Below are 13,267 nucleotides of genomic sequence, written 5' to 3' on the forward strand. Positions count from 1 at the left end.
CCATTCCCATGATTCAGACGCTGGAACGTTTAAAGTTGTTCCAGAGGCTCTTAAGCATCTCCTAATTTTTTTGAATTTTTTCTTCATTCTGTTCCAGTTGGATGCTTATTTCTTCCTTTTGTTTCAAATCACTGATTTGAATCCCAGTTTCCTTCCCTTCACTGTTGGTTCCCTGTATATTTTCCTTTATTTTATTTTGTGTAGACTTCTTCTGCTTTCATTTTGTAACCAAGCTCAATTAATTCTGTGAGCATCCTGATTACCAGTGTTTTGACTTCTGCATCTGATAGGCTGGCTATCTCCTCATCGCTTAGTTCTTTTTATGGACTTTTGATCTGTTTTTTCATTTGGGCCATATTTCTTTGTCTTGATGAACTCCTTGGTTGTTAGACTTCCATGCAAATGTTTTTTTGGCAGTTCTGGTTGTTCTTTGTTTTTAAATTGGTTGTTATCCTTCTTTTGGTTGTGTGAGGGAGCGAAGTGTTTCTGCCTATGCCTCCATCTTGGCTGGAACCCCAGATGAAATTCTACCTTCTATCACAAACTAATTCTAAGCCACATTTCATAATCAAATTCCCAGGCCACAGACATTTCCCACACAATATGGACTCAGAAAAAGTTCTGTGAAAGAGAATACCTTTTTTTTTTTGCCCATGATCTCTTTATAATATTTACGTGTGGTTAAACTAAGAAAAAGGAAAAAAGCAAACAGCGAAGGTAGAAGCAGCATCAGGGTATGCTTTTAACAGTGACTACGTTTTTTAATATACCAAAGTAAATCATTAAAAATCAAACAAACTTCTGGTTTTGAAGTCAACTGCAGTCTTTCAAGAGAGTCACTATAATTGCTAGTAATGGAGAAAAATAGAAAAACTGACAGTCCATACATACCATACCATATGTTACCATATGATGTTACATACCATAACATCAAGTCATCACACTCCTAGGTATCTACACAACTTATCTGAAAACTATGTCCACATAAAACCTGCATACAAATGTTTATGGCAGCTTTGTTCATAACCACCAAAAGCTGGAAGTGGCCAAGATATCCCTCAATAGGTAAGCAGGGAAATAAACATCTATATGATAAAATATTATTCATAAATAAAAGAAAATGATCTATCAAGCCACAAAAAGAGATGAAACAATCTTAATTGCATACTGTTAAGTGAAAGAAGACAGTCTGAAAAAGCTACCAACTGTGTGACTTTATTTATGTGATACTCTGGGCGGGGGGGGGGGGGGCAGGGGCTGTGTGAAAAAGGTGAAGGGACTGAGAAGTATAGATTGGTAGTTACAGAACAGCCATGGGGATGTCAAGGACAGCATACGGGATATAGTCAATAATATTGTAATAAATATGTATGGTGCCAGGTGGGTACTGGAAATACTAGGGAATCACTTGTATGATTGTCTAACCATAATGCTATACACCTGAAACTAAATAATTATGGACTATAAACTGTAACTGAAAAATAAAAATAAAAAAAAAACTATGCAATATTCTGAAAAGGGCAAAACTACAAAGGTTGGTAAAAATATCAGTTGTTGCTGTGGCAGAAAAGAGTGGTCAGGAACGAGAGGTCGTAAAGGGAAAGGGGAAAGGACTGAACAGGTAAAACAAGAGGGATTGTGTATGATACTGTAACAATGGACACAAGACACTGCATTTGTTAAAATCCACAGAACTTCAGAAGCCAAAGAGTGAGCTTTAGTGTACATACATTAAAATTTTTTGTTATTATTTAAAAAAATATTTTATTGATTATGCTATTACAGCTGTCCCAATACCCCTCCTTCATTCCCCTCCCACCCACATTCCCCCCCTCTAGTCCCTGCACATCCCCTCCAACCCACATTCCCCCCCTCTAGTTCATGTCCATGTGTCATAGGTTCTTTAGCTTCTACATTTCCCATACTATTCTTGCCCTCCCCCTGTCTATTTTCTACCTGCCATCTATGTTACTTATTCTCTGTACCTTTTCCCCCTCTCTCCTCCTCCCACTCCCTTGTTGCTAACCCTCCATGTGTTCTCCATTTCTGTGGTTCTGTTCCTGTTCTAGTTGTTTAGTTTGTTTTTGTTTTTGTTTTAGGTGTGGTTGTTAATAATTGTGAGTTTGCTGTCCTTTTACTATACACATTTTTATCTTCTTTTTCTTAGATAAGTCCCTTTAACATTTCATATAATAAGGGCTTGGTGATGATGAACTCCTTTAACTTGACCTTCTCTGAGAAGCACCTTATCTGCCCTTTCATTCTAAATGAAAGCTTTGCTGGATACAGCAATCTTGGATGTAGGTCCTTGCCTTTCATGACTTGGAATACTTCTTTCCAGCCCTTCTTGCCTGTAAGATCTCTTTTGAGAAATCAGCTGACAGTCTGATAGGAACTCCTCTGTAGGTCACTGTCCCCTTATTTCTTGCTGCATCTAGGATTCTCTCCTTCATTTTAATCTTGGCTAATGTAATTATGATGTGCCTTGGTGTGTTCCTTCTTGGGTCCAACTTCTTTGGGTTTTCTGAGTTTCCTGGACTTCCTGGACGTCTATTTCCTTTGCCAGATTGGGGAAGTTTTCCTTCATTATTTGTTCAAATACGTGTTCAATCTGTTGCTCTTCCTCTTCCCCTTCTGGTACCCCTATAATTCAGATGTTGGAGTGTTTAAAAATGTCCTGGAGGTTCCTAAGCCTCTCCTTATTTTTTTGAATTCTTGTTTCTTCATTCTTTTCTGTGTGGTCATTGCTTTCTTCCTTCTGGTCCATTCCATTGATGTGAGACCCAGCTTTCTTTCCACCACTATTGGTTCCCTGTGTATTTTTCTTCATTTCACTTACTGTAGCCTTCATTTTTTCATCTAATTTGTGACCAAAATCAACCGATTCTGTGAGCTTCCTGATCACCAGTGCTTTGAATTGTGCATCTGATAGGTTGGCTATCTCTCAGTTGCTTAAAAGTATGGGTTCTGGGGCCTTTATTTGGTCTTCTTTTTGAACCATCTCTCTCTCTCTCTTTTTTTCTGGTCTGGTCGTGCCTGTTACAGTGAGGGGCGGAGCCTTAGGTGTTTACCAAGGCTGGGCACCCCAGTCTCTGGGTTGTGACGCTGTCTATGGGCGTGGGGTCCAAGAGGGAACAATGGCGCTTGCTCCGCTCTCTATGGATTTCAGTCCCTTCTGCCACTTCCCCCAACCTTTCTGGTGCCAATTCCCGTGTGGGTGGGCTTGTGCACCCCGCGGGTCTTTCCAATGATGTCTCCTGTGACGCTGGGAATCTCTCCTTGTGCCTCTACCCCCACAGGTGTTTTCAATCAGTGCCCCAAGGCTCTACTTCCTAGCGCTGGGATCCTGGGTTGTGAGCAGTGCCTTGCTTCACAATCACTGCCTTGCTGGGTCTGCTGGTTGCCACCCCTCAGCCAGGGTTTGCCCGCTGTGGTCTTACTCACCCAGTTCCAATGCTCTTTGTGCCCTGAGACCCCACTCTGCCCAGCTGCCCGACTCCGCCTCTCCTACAGGTCTGGATGAACATGTCTATTTTAACTCCTTGGTTGTCTGACTTCCATACAGTTCAATTTTCTGTCAGTTCTGGTTGTTATTCTGTTTCTAAATTGTTGTTGTCCCTATCTTTCTTGTGCGAGGAGGCACACTATGTCTACCTATGCCTCCATCTTGGCCGGAAGCCCTTGTTATTATTTTTTAATGTACACAAATTTTTAAAAATTACTGAGGAGGCTAGAGGATCTCAGGATGAAATGCAGTAAGTGACAGAATTTGTTATAGGAAACAAGTCAATGTAGGGGTGAGGGTACAGATTAGTAATTCTTACACTGCTACATACGTATACACTGGGATAGAATAATTTAAGTCAATGGATGGCAAATGGCAGGAGACAGGTGTCTCACTGTTGGAGTTACAGATAAGAAAAGGAGGCTAGAATGATCCACATGGTAATGGATTAAAATTGCAGATATCAATATAAACTCGTATTTAGCTTCATATAGTAAAGAAATATTTATGGTATGCATATATATACAGATTAAGTATGCACACATATTGCCCTGTTCTGTCCACTTAAAGGGCAAAACTCAGTAGCAGTGTGTATATCAAGTGCCCAGACTATGGTTTGTAATACTATTCTCCAGTAAGAGGAAACAGGGCTCCTTAGAGACGTGGCTATTTCTAGGAGGAAGATAAACCTGGAGCCTCCTGTAGTGCCAGAAAGTAAAGAACTACTGGGAAGAAACCATCCACATTAATTGCATGTCAGAGTGCATGCAATGGGGGCATGTCAAAGGTACACAGCAGCCAACTGAAAGAGCTCCCTGTGGTCAAAGCTGAAGTGATGAGCACTTAAAATAAAGCAGTATAGAATTTAGTCCATACTGATAAAAAATAAGTGATTGAGTAAATCAATACATGGGAGAGAAATCTCGGGTGCATGATGCCCTTCCACTCCTTAGGTGTGGGGTGCACATAGTGACTTCCTTAGAAAGAGGACAGTTTGGAAAATGGGGGAAAGAGTTACTTTACAGAAGAAATCTGACACACACTACCTCAGCCAGGCAATTAAGGTCAACATCAAAAGTCAAAAACCAACTTCTGGTCAAGATGGCAGCACAGGTGAACATGGCTCGCTTCCTTGCACAACCACATCAAAATTACAATTAAAATATAGAACCACCATCACTCAGAACTGTCATAAATTGAGCTGAATGGAAGTCTGACAACTATAGAAATCAAGAAACCACATCCATCCAAACTAGTAAGAGAGGTACAAATGTGGAATGGTCTGGCCCTATATCCATGTGTGGTGGACAAAAATTCGGGAGGGATATCCTGAGAGTGAGGAGTCCCAGCCCCACAACAGGTCCCCCAGCCCAAGGTTCCGGAGCCAGGAAGTTTAGTTCCTATAACTTTTGGCTGCAAAAACCAGTGGGGATTGAGTCAGTGGAAGAAACTTCTGGAGTCCCAAGCAGTTCCTCTCAAAGAACTCACACACAAACTTACTCAGACACACTCCCTCAGAGCTCCAACACCGAGGTAGCAGCTTAAAAGGCACACAGGAGCATACAGGGAGGAAATGAAGTGTCTGTCATCAAGGCAAGAGCTGGTGGACAGCTTTCTCCCACACAGAAAGGTGGGCAGAGGCCACTGTCCCACATCTGAACCATCCCCCCAACAGAGCCACCGAGCCGGCAGGCTGGTGCCATATCTAAGGCTCCATCAACCTGGCTAACACTGTTTGCCTCGTCCTGGAGATCCCCAGAGACTCTGTCCCACCCAACTTATGGGCCCACCCAAGCTGCTTTCCCATATGAATGGCTGGTCTTGGCTCACACTTCGTAACTTCCTAAATCCTCTCAAACAAGCAAAAGCCAGACTCACTGAGCATCCAATGCCTCCCCCACCCCCTGGGCCCTTATACCTATTGCTAAGTGGCCCCAGGCCCCACACTAGCAGAAACCAGCCTAGATTCACAGCTTGACTTTGCCTTGGAATCTCCAAGCCCAGCACCACAAGTAGCAGCCATCTCAGATTGCTTTTATAGCTCAGGCAGGGTGGCCCCAGGCAAAACACAGGTCGGGCTGACCTTGGTTTGCACCACTTGAGAAACCTCAGAGCCTGGGCACCCAGGGGACAGCTACCTTTGATGTGATATAATGTTAATACCACTTTATCTCTGTGGTCTTCCTTTCCAAAACACATAATCCCAGTATAATCACAAGGAAAACATCAACTACCAACTGAGGGATATTCTACCAAATATCTGACCAGTAGTTACCAAAATTAGGTCATCAAAAACAATGGAAGTCTGAGAAACCATCAAAGCCAAGAGGCAGTGTGACTATTAAATGTAATGTGTTTTGCTAGATGAATAATATATAGACTTTAGTTAATAATGTATCAACATTGGTTCATTAACTGTAACAAATGCACCATACTAATATCAGATATTAATGACAGGGAGAAAATATGTTGAAAAATATATAAATGGTTAATAAAAATGATCTCCAAGTGTATGAGATTATAAACTGCTTGAGTATTTAAACTTTTAACAAACAAGTCAATACTTTAAGTAAAGAAAAAAAGGTCTGGTTTTGTTTTTGTTTTTCTAAAGAGAAAATAAAGCAAAGTAGTGAAGATTTAAAGTTTAAATGGAAAGACTCATTTTCTATCCAAGTGTTCTATAATTTTTCAAAGGATACAGAAGTAACAATTCAATTTCAGTCTCAGGTTTTCAATCATGGTCAATTCAGATAGTTACTGAGGAAGCACTGAAGAAAAGTATCTTGAAACACATTTTTTCAAATTTCAAAATTTCAAAATTTTATTCACAGAATCAGGTATTTTCAAAAGTTCAAATGATGACCCCTGACATCAGTGCCACACAGACTCCAGTGAATCTGTTATAATTCCTCATTATGTAACAGACTCACATTATGTCAATGAGTATGTCACAGAGCAAACCAGATTCAAGTGAATTAACCATTCCGGCACAGACAGTGAGTACAGCAAGTTCAGAATTATCAGTCTGAAACTAAGATCACAGAGATGTCTACACAAGTCACTTCCCTCTCCTCTAATTGAGGATGGGAGCCAAATCACAAGAAGAAAAGTCATCCGAGAATCCCCTGGAACAGCTTAAGTGCAGGTTCAGCTCAGATATCACTACAATCATCAGTTACCAGATCAAAAACACTATCACTTCTGTCTATGTGAAGTCTAGGCAGGTGTTTTCTTGAAGAAAAGGAAGTAGTAGGAGAGGGGAGGAACTGGTGTGAGTCTCTAGCAGCTTTTTTCTTTTCCCTTAGTAGTTGAGGAAATAGCCCTAGAATAAGAGAACCATGGTATATTTTTGTGAAGCTCTGCCAACATCCTTTTATATTAGAGTAACAAAGGATTCTTTAAAGAATAGCAGTGGGTAAGAACTTACAGCCCTCAAACATCAGGTTAAGAAGAAATAATCAACTTGCTCTGACTTACATGAGTTGTGCCGACGACGAAAACTTCTGGACTGACTCAAGGGCTCTGCGTGCCTATCCACACAGCTCCTGGAGCACTGCTGCTGGGGGGAGATGGCAGCATCGTGGCTCTTCGCATCGGTCCTCTTCGGGATGTTCTGAGGGGCACTGCTGGAAGGGGCTGGCTTCTTGACCAACCTGCCCATGCCATTCTGATTGATACCCATTTGGTACCCAACACCAGAGGAGCCTAAATCTGTCTGAAGGTCTCCAAAATGTTGGTTTTCTCCAGGACCTGGTATCTCTAGAATTTTTAATTCCATAATGTCACCTGCCCTGAAACACACAAAACAATCCAATTCTCAAAAATATAATAGTGATGAAACTGGAATCAATAGCAACCAGCTACATCTTTGTAGGGCTGCATCTCAATGAGTTATCAAAAGCAAAAACTAAGAAAGGTGATAGAGACAAACAGCTTAAAGACACACAGCTCAGCCACCAACACAGCACTGACACAGCACTGCCCTTTAAAGAGCCATATTGTTAATCACAAAACTATCATCATCTTAGATTTCCAGAATGCTTAACAGCTTTTTTTCATTCATTCACCCACTTGCTCATTCAGTAGGCATATACAGAGTACTTAATATGTGGTAAGCCTTGCACTGGGAATGGGGTATACAGAGATGAAAAGCAGTAAGTGCCCACAAAGAACTCACAGTCTGGTCAGAGAAAAGACAAGCAGACAATCAAAAGCGTTACATACTGGGGGCTGAGTGGGTGGAGGGATTGAGCAAAAAACAAAAGAGAAAAAACTCATGGATATAGACCATAGTGTAGTGACTGCTGGGGGCAGGTAGAAGAGGATAAAGAGGGGATACATGATGATGGAAGGAGACTTGACTTGGGGTGCTGGACAGTGTACAGACGATGTGTTGTAGAATTACGCACTTGAAAGCTGTACAATTTTGTTAACCAGCATCACCCCAATAAATTCAATAAAAAAGGGAAAACTGTTTTAAAGTGTTATAACACTTTGTCATAGTCTCCAATGACAGAGGTGTGCATAGGAGACTAGAGAACCCAAAAGGAAAATAAAGACGTTAGTTTGGCAGAGGTGGATGAAATATGTACACTAAGTCTGGGGGATGGAAAATAAGAGTTGGCCAGGCAGGACAGGCATCTCAGGCCAAGGCTCAGAGGCTGAGAATGTGTGGCCCACTTGATGCATGCAAATGTTACAGTGTGACTAAAGGGTCAGATGCTTGTGTAGGCCACTAGGGGGTAAGGCCTATGGAGGCAATTAGGGGCCAGTCATAATCACACTAGAATTTTCTGGTGGCTGTAGGCAGAGAAACTAGAAGCCAGAGCACCAGTTAGGAGACCAGACAAGAAATAAGAGGAGAGAAACAGGGCAAGTGACAATGAAAACGGAGAAAGGAAGCTGGAACCATGAGGCATTTGGAACCCACAGGATTTGGTGACTAACTGAACAGGAGGATCAAGGAGAAAGAAAAATTTATTATGATTCTTAAGTTTCTAACTTGGGTGAAAAGTGTCATTAGTCACCTACTAAGGGTGAATTTTTGGAAAAGAAATTTGTAGGTAACATGAGTTCAACTTTGACAATCTTATATTGAAGACTTAAGGATATCCACCTTGAAATGCCCAATAGATAATTAAAATAAAGTGTCTGGAGCTCAGAAAATGGGTCTAAATTAAAGATTTGGTATAGGCAAACAGAGAAGTCATCAGTAATAACAATGGCCAGTTTATAAATAGTCTTACAGGGATAAATGACATGATATATGCACATCATTAAGTCTAGTATTTAGTTATTAAGAACTCAATAAATGGTTATTATTACTACTAAAAAAGACTTGGGGTCTCATTAATGTATAAGAAGGTATACATGAGATTGTCTAGGGAGTACAGGATGAGAAAAGAATCAAAGACAGAAATTTGAGGAAACCAATCTTAAAAAGCGAGTATAAGAAAAGGAACCTGGAAAAAAGATAAAGGAATGGAGGAAAACATGAAAAGAAAACCCAGAGGAATGACAGAGAAACTAGAAGAAGCAGACACTTTCAAAAGTTATTGAGCGCTTGCCCTGGCAGGAGTGGCTCCGTTGGCCGGATAGCTGTCCTGTCAACTGAAAGGACTCAGGTCTGATCTCCCGTACAACAGAGCAGCTAATCAAAGTTTCTCTCTCACACAGATGTTTTTCTCTCCTCCCACCCCACCCCCTTCCTTTCTCTCTAAAAGCAATAAAAAAAAACAAAAAAAAACAAAAAAAAACAATGTTCTCTGCTGAGGATTAAAAAAAAAAGTTAGGGAGCATTTGCATAGATTATAATTGAGACACTGACACTGAATTTGGCAATTAGGCCATCTGTAACCTTGACAAGAGTTAGCTAAGCAAAATGGTAAAGTTAGAAAAAAGATACAGTCGGGTAAGGAGGGACTAGAGAATGAGGCCACAAAGGAAATGAAGGCAGATTATTTTGCTCTGAAAAGAAATGTGGGTGTACAGAGAAGGAAATAATAGTTACAAATGCAAGTTATATGTGGGGTGGGGGGAATACCTGTACTGTGGGGGAGGCCTGGGGATATTAGAATGTAGAGAGGAAAAAGACGGTATAATGGTTGAAACTAAAGACATAAAAAAGATGGTTAGGGTCTCAAAGGAGATAGAAAAGGATAGCAAATAAAGCATACATGATAAGGTGAGCCCTGAACACAAAGGGTATTTCTTATACTGAGACTTCAGAGGAGGTAAGAAATAACAATGGATACACCTATAAAAAAGGTTACATGTGGGTATTGTTCAGAAAGTTAAGGAAGCTCTTGCCCAAGAGTCTTTTATTTATTTTTTTTTAACATAAATTGGCCAAACTGGTGAAAAGAGGGATGTGAAGACAACTCAACTTCAGATATGCTAGCAAACACCAAGAAAAATACATTTCTATAACTAAGGACTTTAGCTACTGGCTACAGTGTGCTTCTGGAAATAAATTATAATACAGATCTATAAGAAGAACTACAGTTATGCAGGGGAAAATAAGTAACAACCTTAGATTAAGAAAGCACGGTGATATAAAACTGAGAAAGAAAATATAAAACCATAAAAGAAAACAAAGAGGTAATTCTGAATTTGACCCATTTAAATAACGTAATATCCCACACTTGACAGAGATCAGAAAATGTTTTACAAACCCTGAAAGCTAATTATGACAGTCTGCTAACTATATGATCCAATACTGCAAAATCTCACCTCCGACAAGAAGACTACTTAAAAGCTGTCCTACACAATACACTATTGGCATTCTGGCTTTGGTTCAAGCTCAACTCACCACAAGATTAGATTTGGAAGATTCAGTCGGTACACTCACCTGAAGGTGACTTCTGGCACAAGGCACTTAACTCCATTGTGGAAAGGCCGGGTGAGAGAGATGGTCTGGCTGACCTGATCCACCGCCGACACTCTTCCCTGATAGACACCCAAGCTATCCCCACAGTTGATGGACACAATACTGCCCAGCCAATCCGTAGCCATGTTTCAGATGTGAGACCACCGTGGAGAGAAGAAACCAGGAAGTATACCTTGAGAAAGAGATGAATCTTTAATTAAATTCAGTAAAGAATTATGTCAGGCTCTGTATCAGGTGTTCCTTAATAATGCATATTCTGTCACATCCTTAATTGATGTAATAAAACATAAAAAATAAAACTTTCCAGAAGGAGTATGCATATTAATGAAAAAACAATATCATTTAATATATACAAAGATCTTACAATTGCTTTAAAGCACATATACCAGATAAAAATACGTATTTACACAGACAATGAATCATACAAGCTATAACCTGTTTATAACCTATTATATTTTAATATATCTGCCATTAGAATGCTTTCAAAGAGAATATATTATGAAGAAACAATATATAAAAATAACATTGGTAATGTCAGAGTAGCTTATATCAGACTAACCCTCTCGTGATGATAATCATAACTTCTGGACAGAATTTTTTAAAAAGTGGGTTGAAGGCATTAAGAACCCAGCACGTAACAACTGCAGAATGTACACTCTTCTTAGGTCCACCTGGGATGGTGACCAACATATGCTGGGTCTTAAACTAGTACCACCTCATTTCAAAGGACTGAAATCAGACAGAGGATAGTCTTGGTCCATAACAAAATTCTATTTGAAACTGATAATAAGATGCCTCAAATATTCTCAAATATTTGGAAATAAAGCAAGACATTTCTAAATAACCTGGGAAGTTAAAAATAGTTCACATGGAATGATAAGAAAACTGTAACATTTGTGGGATAAAGTTAAAACAGTGCTTAAAGGGGAAACTAGAGCTTTAAGTGACATTAGAAAAGTAGAAAAATCCAATTCTGGCTGGTGTGGCTCAGTAGACTGGGTGTTGGCCTGCAAAACAAAGGGTTGCTGGCTCGATTCTCAGTCAGGGCTCATGCCTAGGTTGTGGGACAGGTCCCCAGTAGGGGGTGCATGAGAGGTAACCATACACTGACGTTTCTCTCCCTCTCTTTCTCCATTCCTCTCTATAAAAATAAATAAATAAAATCTTAAAAATCTAGACCAAAAATCCTTAGGAGGATATTAACAAATCAAATCCAGCAATGTATTTTTCTAAAGATTTTATTTACTTATTTTTTAGAGAGGGAAGTGAGGGAGGGAGGGAGAGAGAGAGAGAGAGAGAAAGAGAGAGAAAGAAACATCAATGTGTGGTTGCTGGGGGCCGTGGCCTGCAACCCAGGCATGTGGCCCGACTGGGAATCGAACCTGTGACACTTTGGTTCGCAGCCCATGCTCAATCCACTGAGCTACACCAGCCAGGGCTAGCAATATATTTTAAAATAACATATCATGATTTTTAGATATTTACTCATGGAATTCAAGGTTGGTTTTGATATTTTAGAAATCTATCAATTCATTTCACCACATTAACAAAATAAATAAGAAAGTTCAGCCCTGACTGGTATGGCTCAGTGGACTGAGCACCGGGCTGCAAACCAAAGAAAGATCATATGATTTTCATCACCAGTAAATGAAGAAAAATTATTCTGATACCAAACCAGACAATACAACTACCGCCACCACCATCACCAAAAAAAGAAAACAAAACCCAAAACAAACTACAGAACACCCTCATGGATATAGACATAGAAGTCCTTATTAAAATGTCAGCCAACAGAATTCAGCAATATATAAAATTATATACACCATATACAGCATTATATAATTATATACACCTTAACTTAGGTTCAGTTCAAGAATGCAGGACTTCTGGCCAAGATGGAGGTATAGAGAGACACACTGTGCCTCCTCGCACAACCAAAACAAGGACAACAACAAATTTAAAAACAAGAAACAACCAGAGCTGACAGAAAATCGAACTGTATGGAAGCCCAACAACCAAGTAGTTAAAGAAGAAACATTCATCCACACTGGTAGGAAGGGCAGAGATGGACAGCCAGGTGGAAAGGACTTGTGGCAAGGCAGTGGCTGGAGGACTGGGTGAGGCAGCTGCTGGCGGAGCAGGTGGTCTCAAATTTGTGTGCAAATAAACTGGAAGGAACAACTGGGGAGTGAGACAGACCACACAACCTAGGGTTCCAGTGAGGGGTAATAAAGCCTCAAAGCCTCTGACTGAAAACACCTGGGGGGGGGGGGTTGAGGCGGCAGGAGAAACTCCCAGCCTTACAGGCAAGTTTGTTGGAGACCCACAGGGTGTAGAACGTACACAATCCCACCCATCAGGAATAGGCACTAGAAGGACCCAATTCCCATGTGGGTAGTGGGGGAAGTGACTGAAAACCAGTGCAGAGCAAGAGGCACTGTTCCCTCTCAGACCCCTCCCCCACATACAGCATCACAACGCAGCAATGTGGGTTGCCCCACCGTGGTGAACATCCAAGGCCCTGCTCCTTACTATATAACAGGCATACCAAGACAAAAAAATATGTCCCAAATGAAAGAGCAGATCGAAGTTCCAGAAAAAGTACAACTAAGCAATGAAGAGATACCCAACCTATCAGATGCACAGTTTAAAACACTGATAATCAGGATGCTCACAGGATTGGTTGAATATGGTCACAAAATAGAAGAAAACATGAAGGCTATGAAAAGTGAAATAAAGGAAAATGAACAGGGGACCAACAGTGTCAGGAAGGAAACCAGGACTCAAATCAATGGTTTGGAGCAGAAGGAAGAAATAAACATTCAACCAGAACAGAATGAAGAAACAAGAATTCAAAACAATGAGGAGAGGCT

At 40.6% G+C, this 13,267-nt stretch overlaps 1 protein-coding gene across 5 annotated transcripts in view; it reads right to left on the minus strand.

Moving 5' to 3' along the window:
- The window catches only part of EDC3 (enhancer of mRNA decapping 3), a 76,101-nt gene that overhangs the window by 37,163 nt on the left and 25,671 nt on the right, over positions 1 to 13,267 (minus strand). For all 5 annotated transcript variants that reach the window (XM_045848445.1, XM_045848447.1, XM_045848446.1 and 2 more), the window contains 2 exons: positions 10,356 to 10,566; positions 6,983 to 7,296 (listed from right to left, as the gene is read on the minus strand). In XM_045848445.1, the coding sequence (XP_045704401.1) occupies positions 6,983 to 7,296; positions 10,356 to 10,519 (478 nt within the window). In that variant the 5' untranslated portion in view covers positions 10,520 to 10,566. The remainder of the gene's footprint in view (positions 1 to 6,982; positions 7,297 to 10,355; positions 10,567 to 13,267) is intronic.

Source organism: Phyllostomus hastatus, unplaced genomic scaffold, assembly GCF_019186645.2.
Source record: "Phyllostomus hastatus isolate PE091 unplaced genomic scaffold, TTU_PhHast_1.1 phas_contig_62, whole genome shotgun sequence".
Lineage (NCBI taxonomy): Eukaryota > Metazoa > Chordata > Mammalia > Chiroptera > Phyllostomidae > Phyllostomus > Phyllostomus hastatus.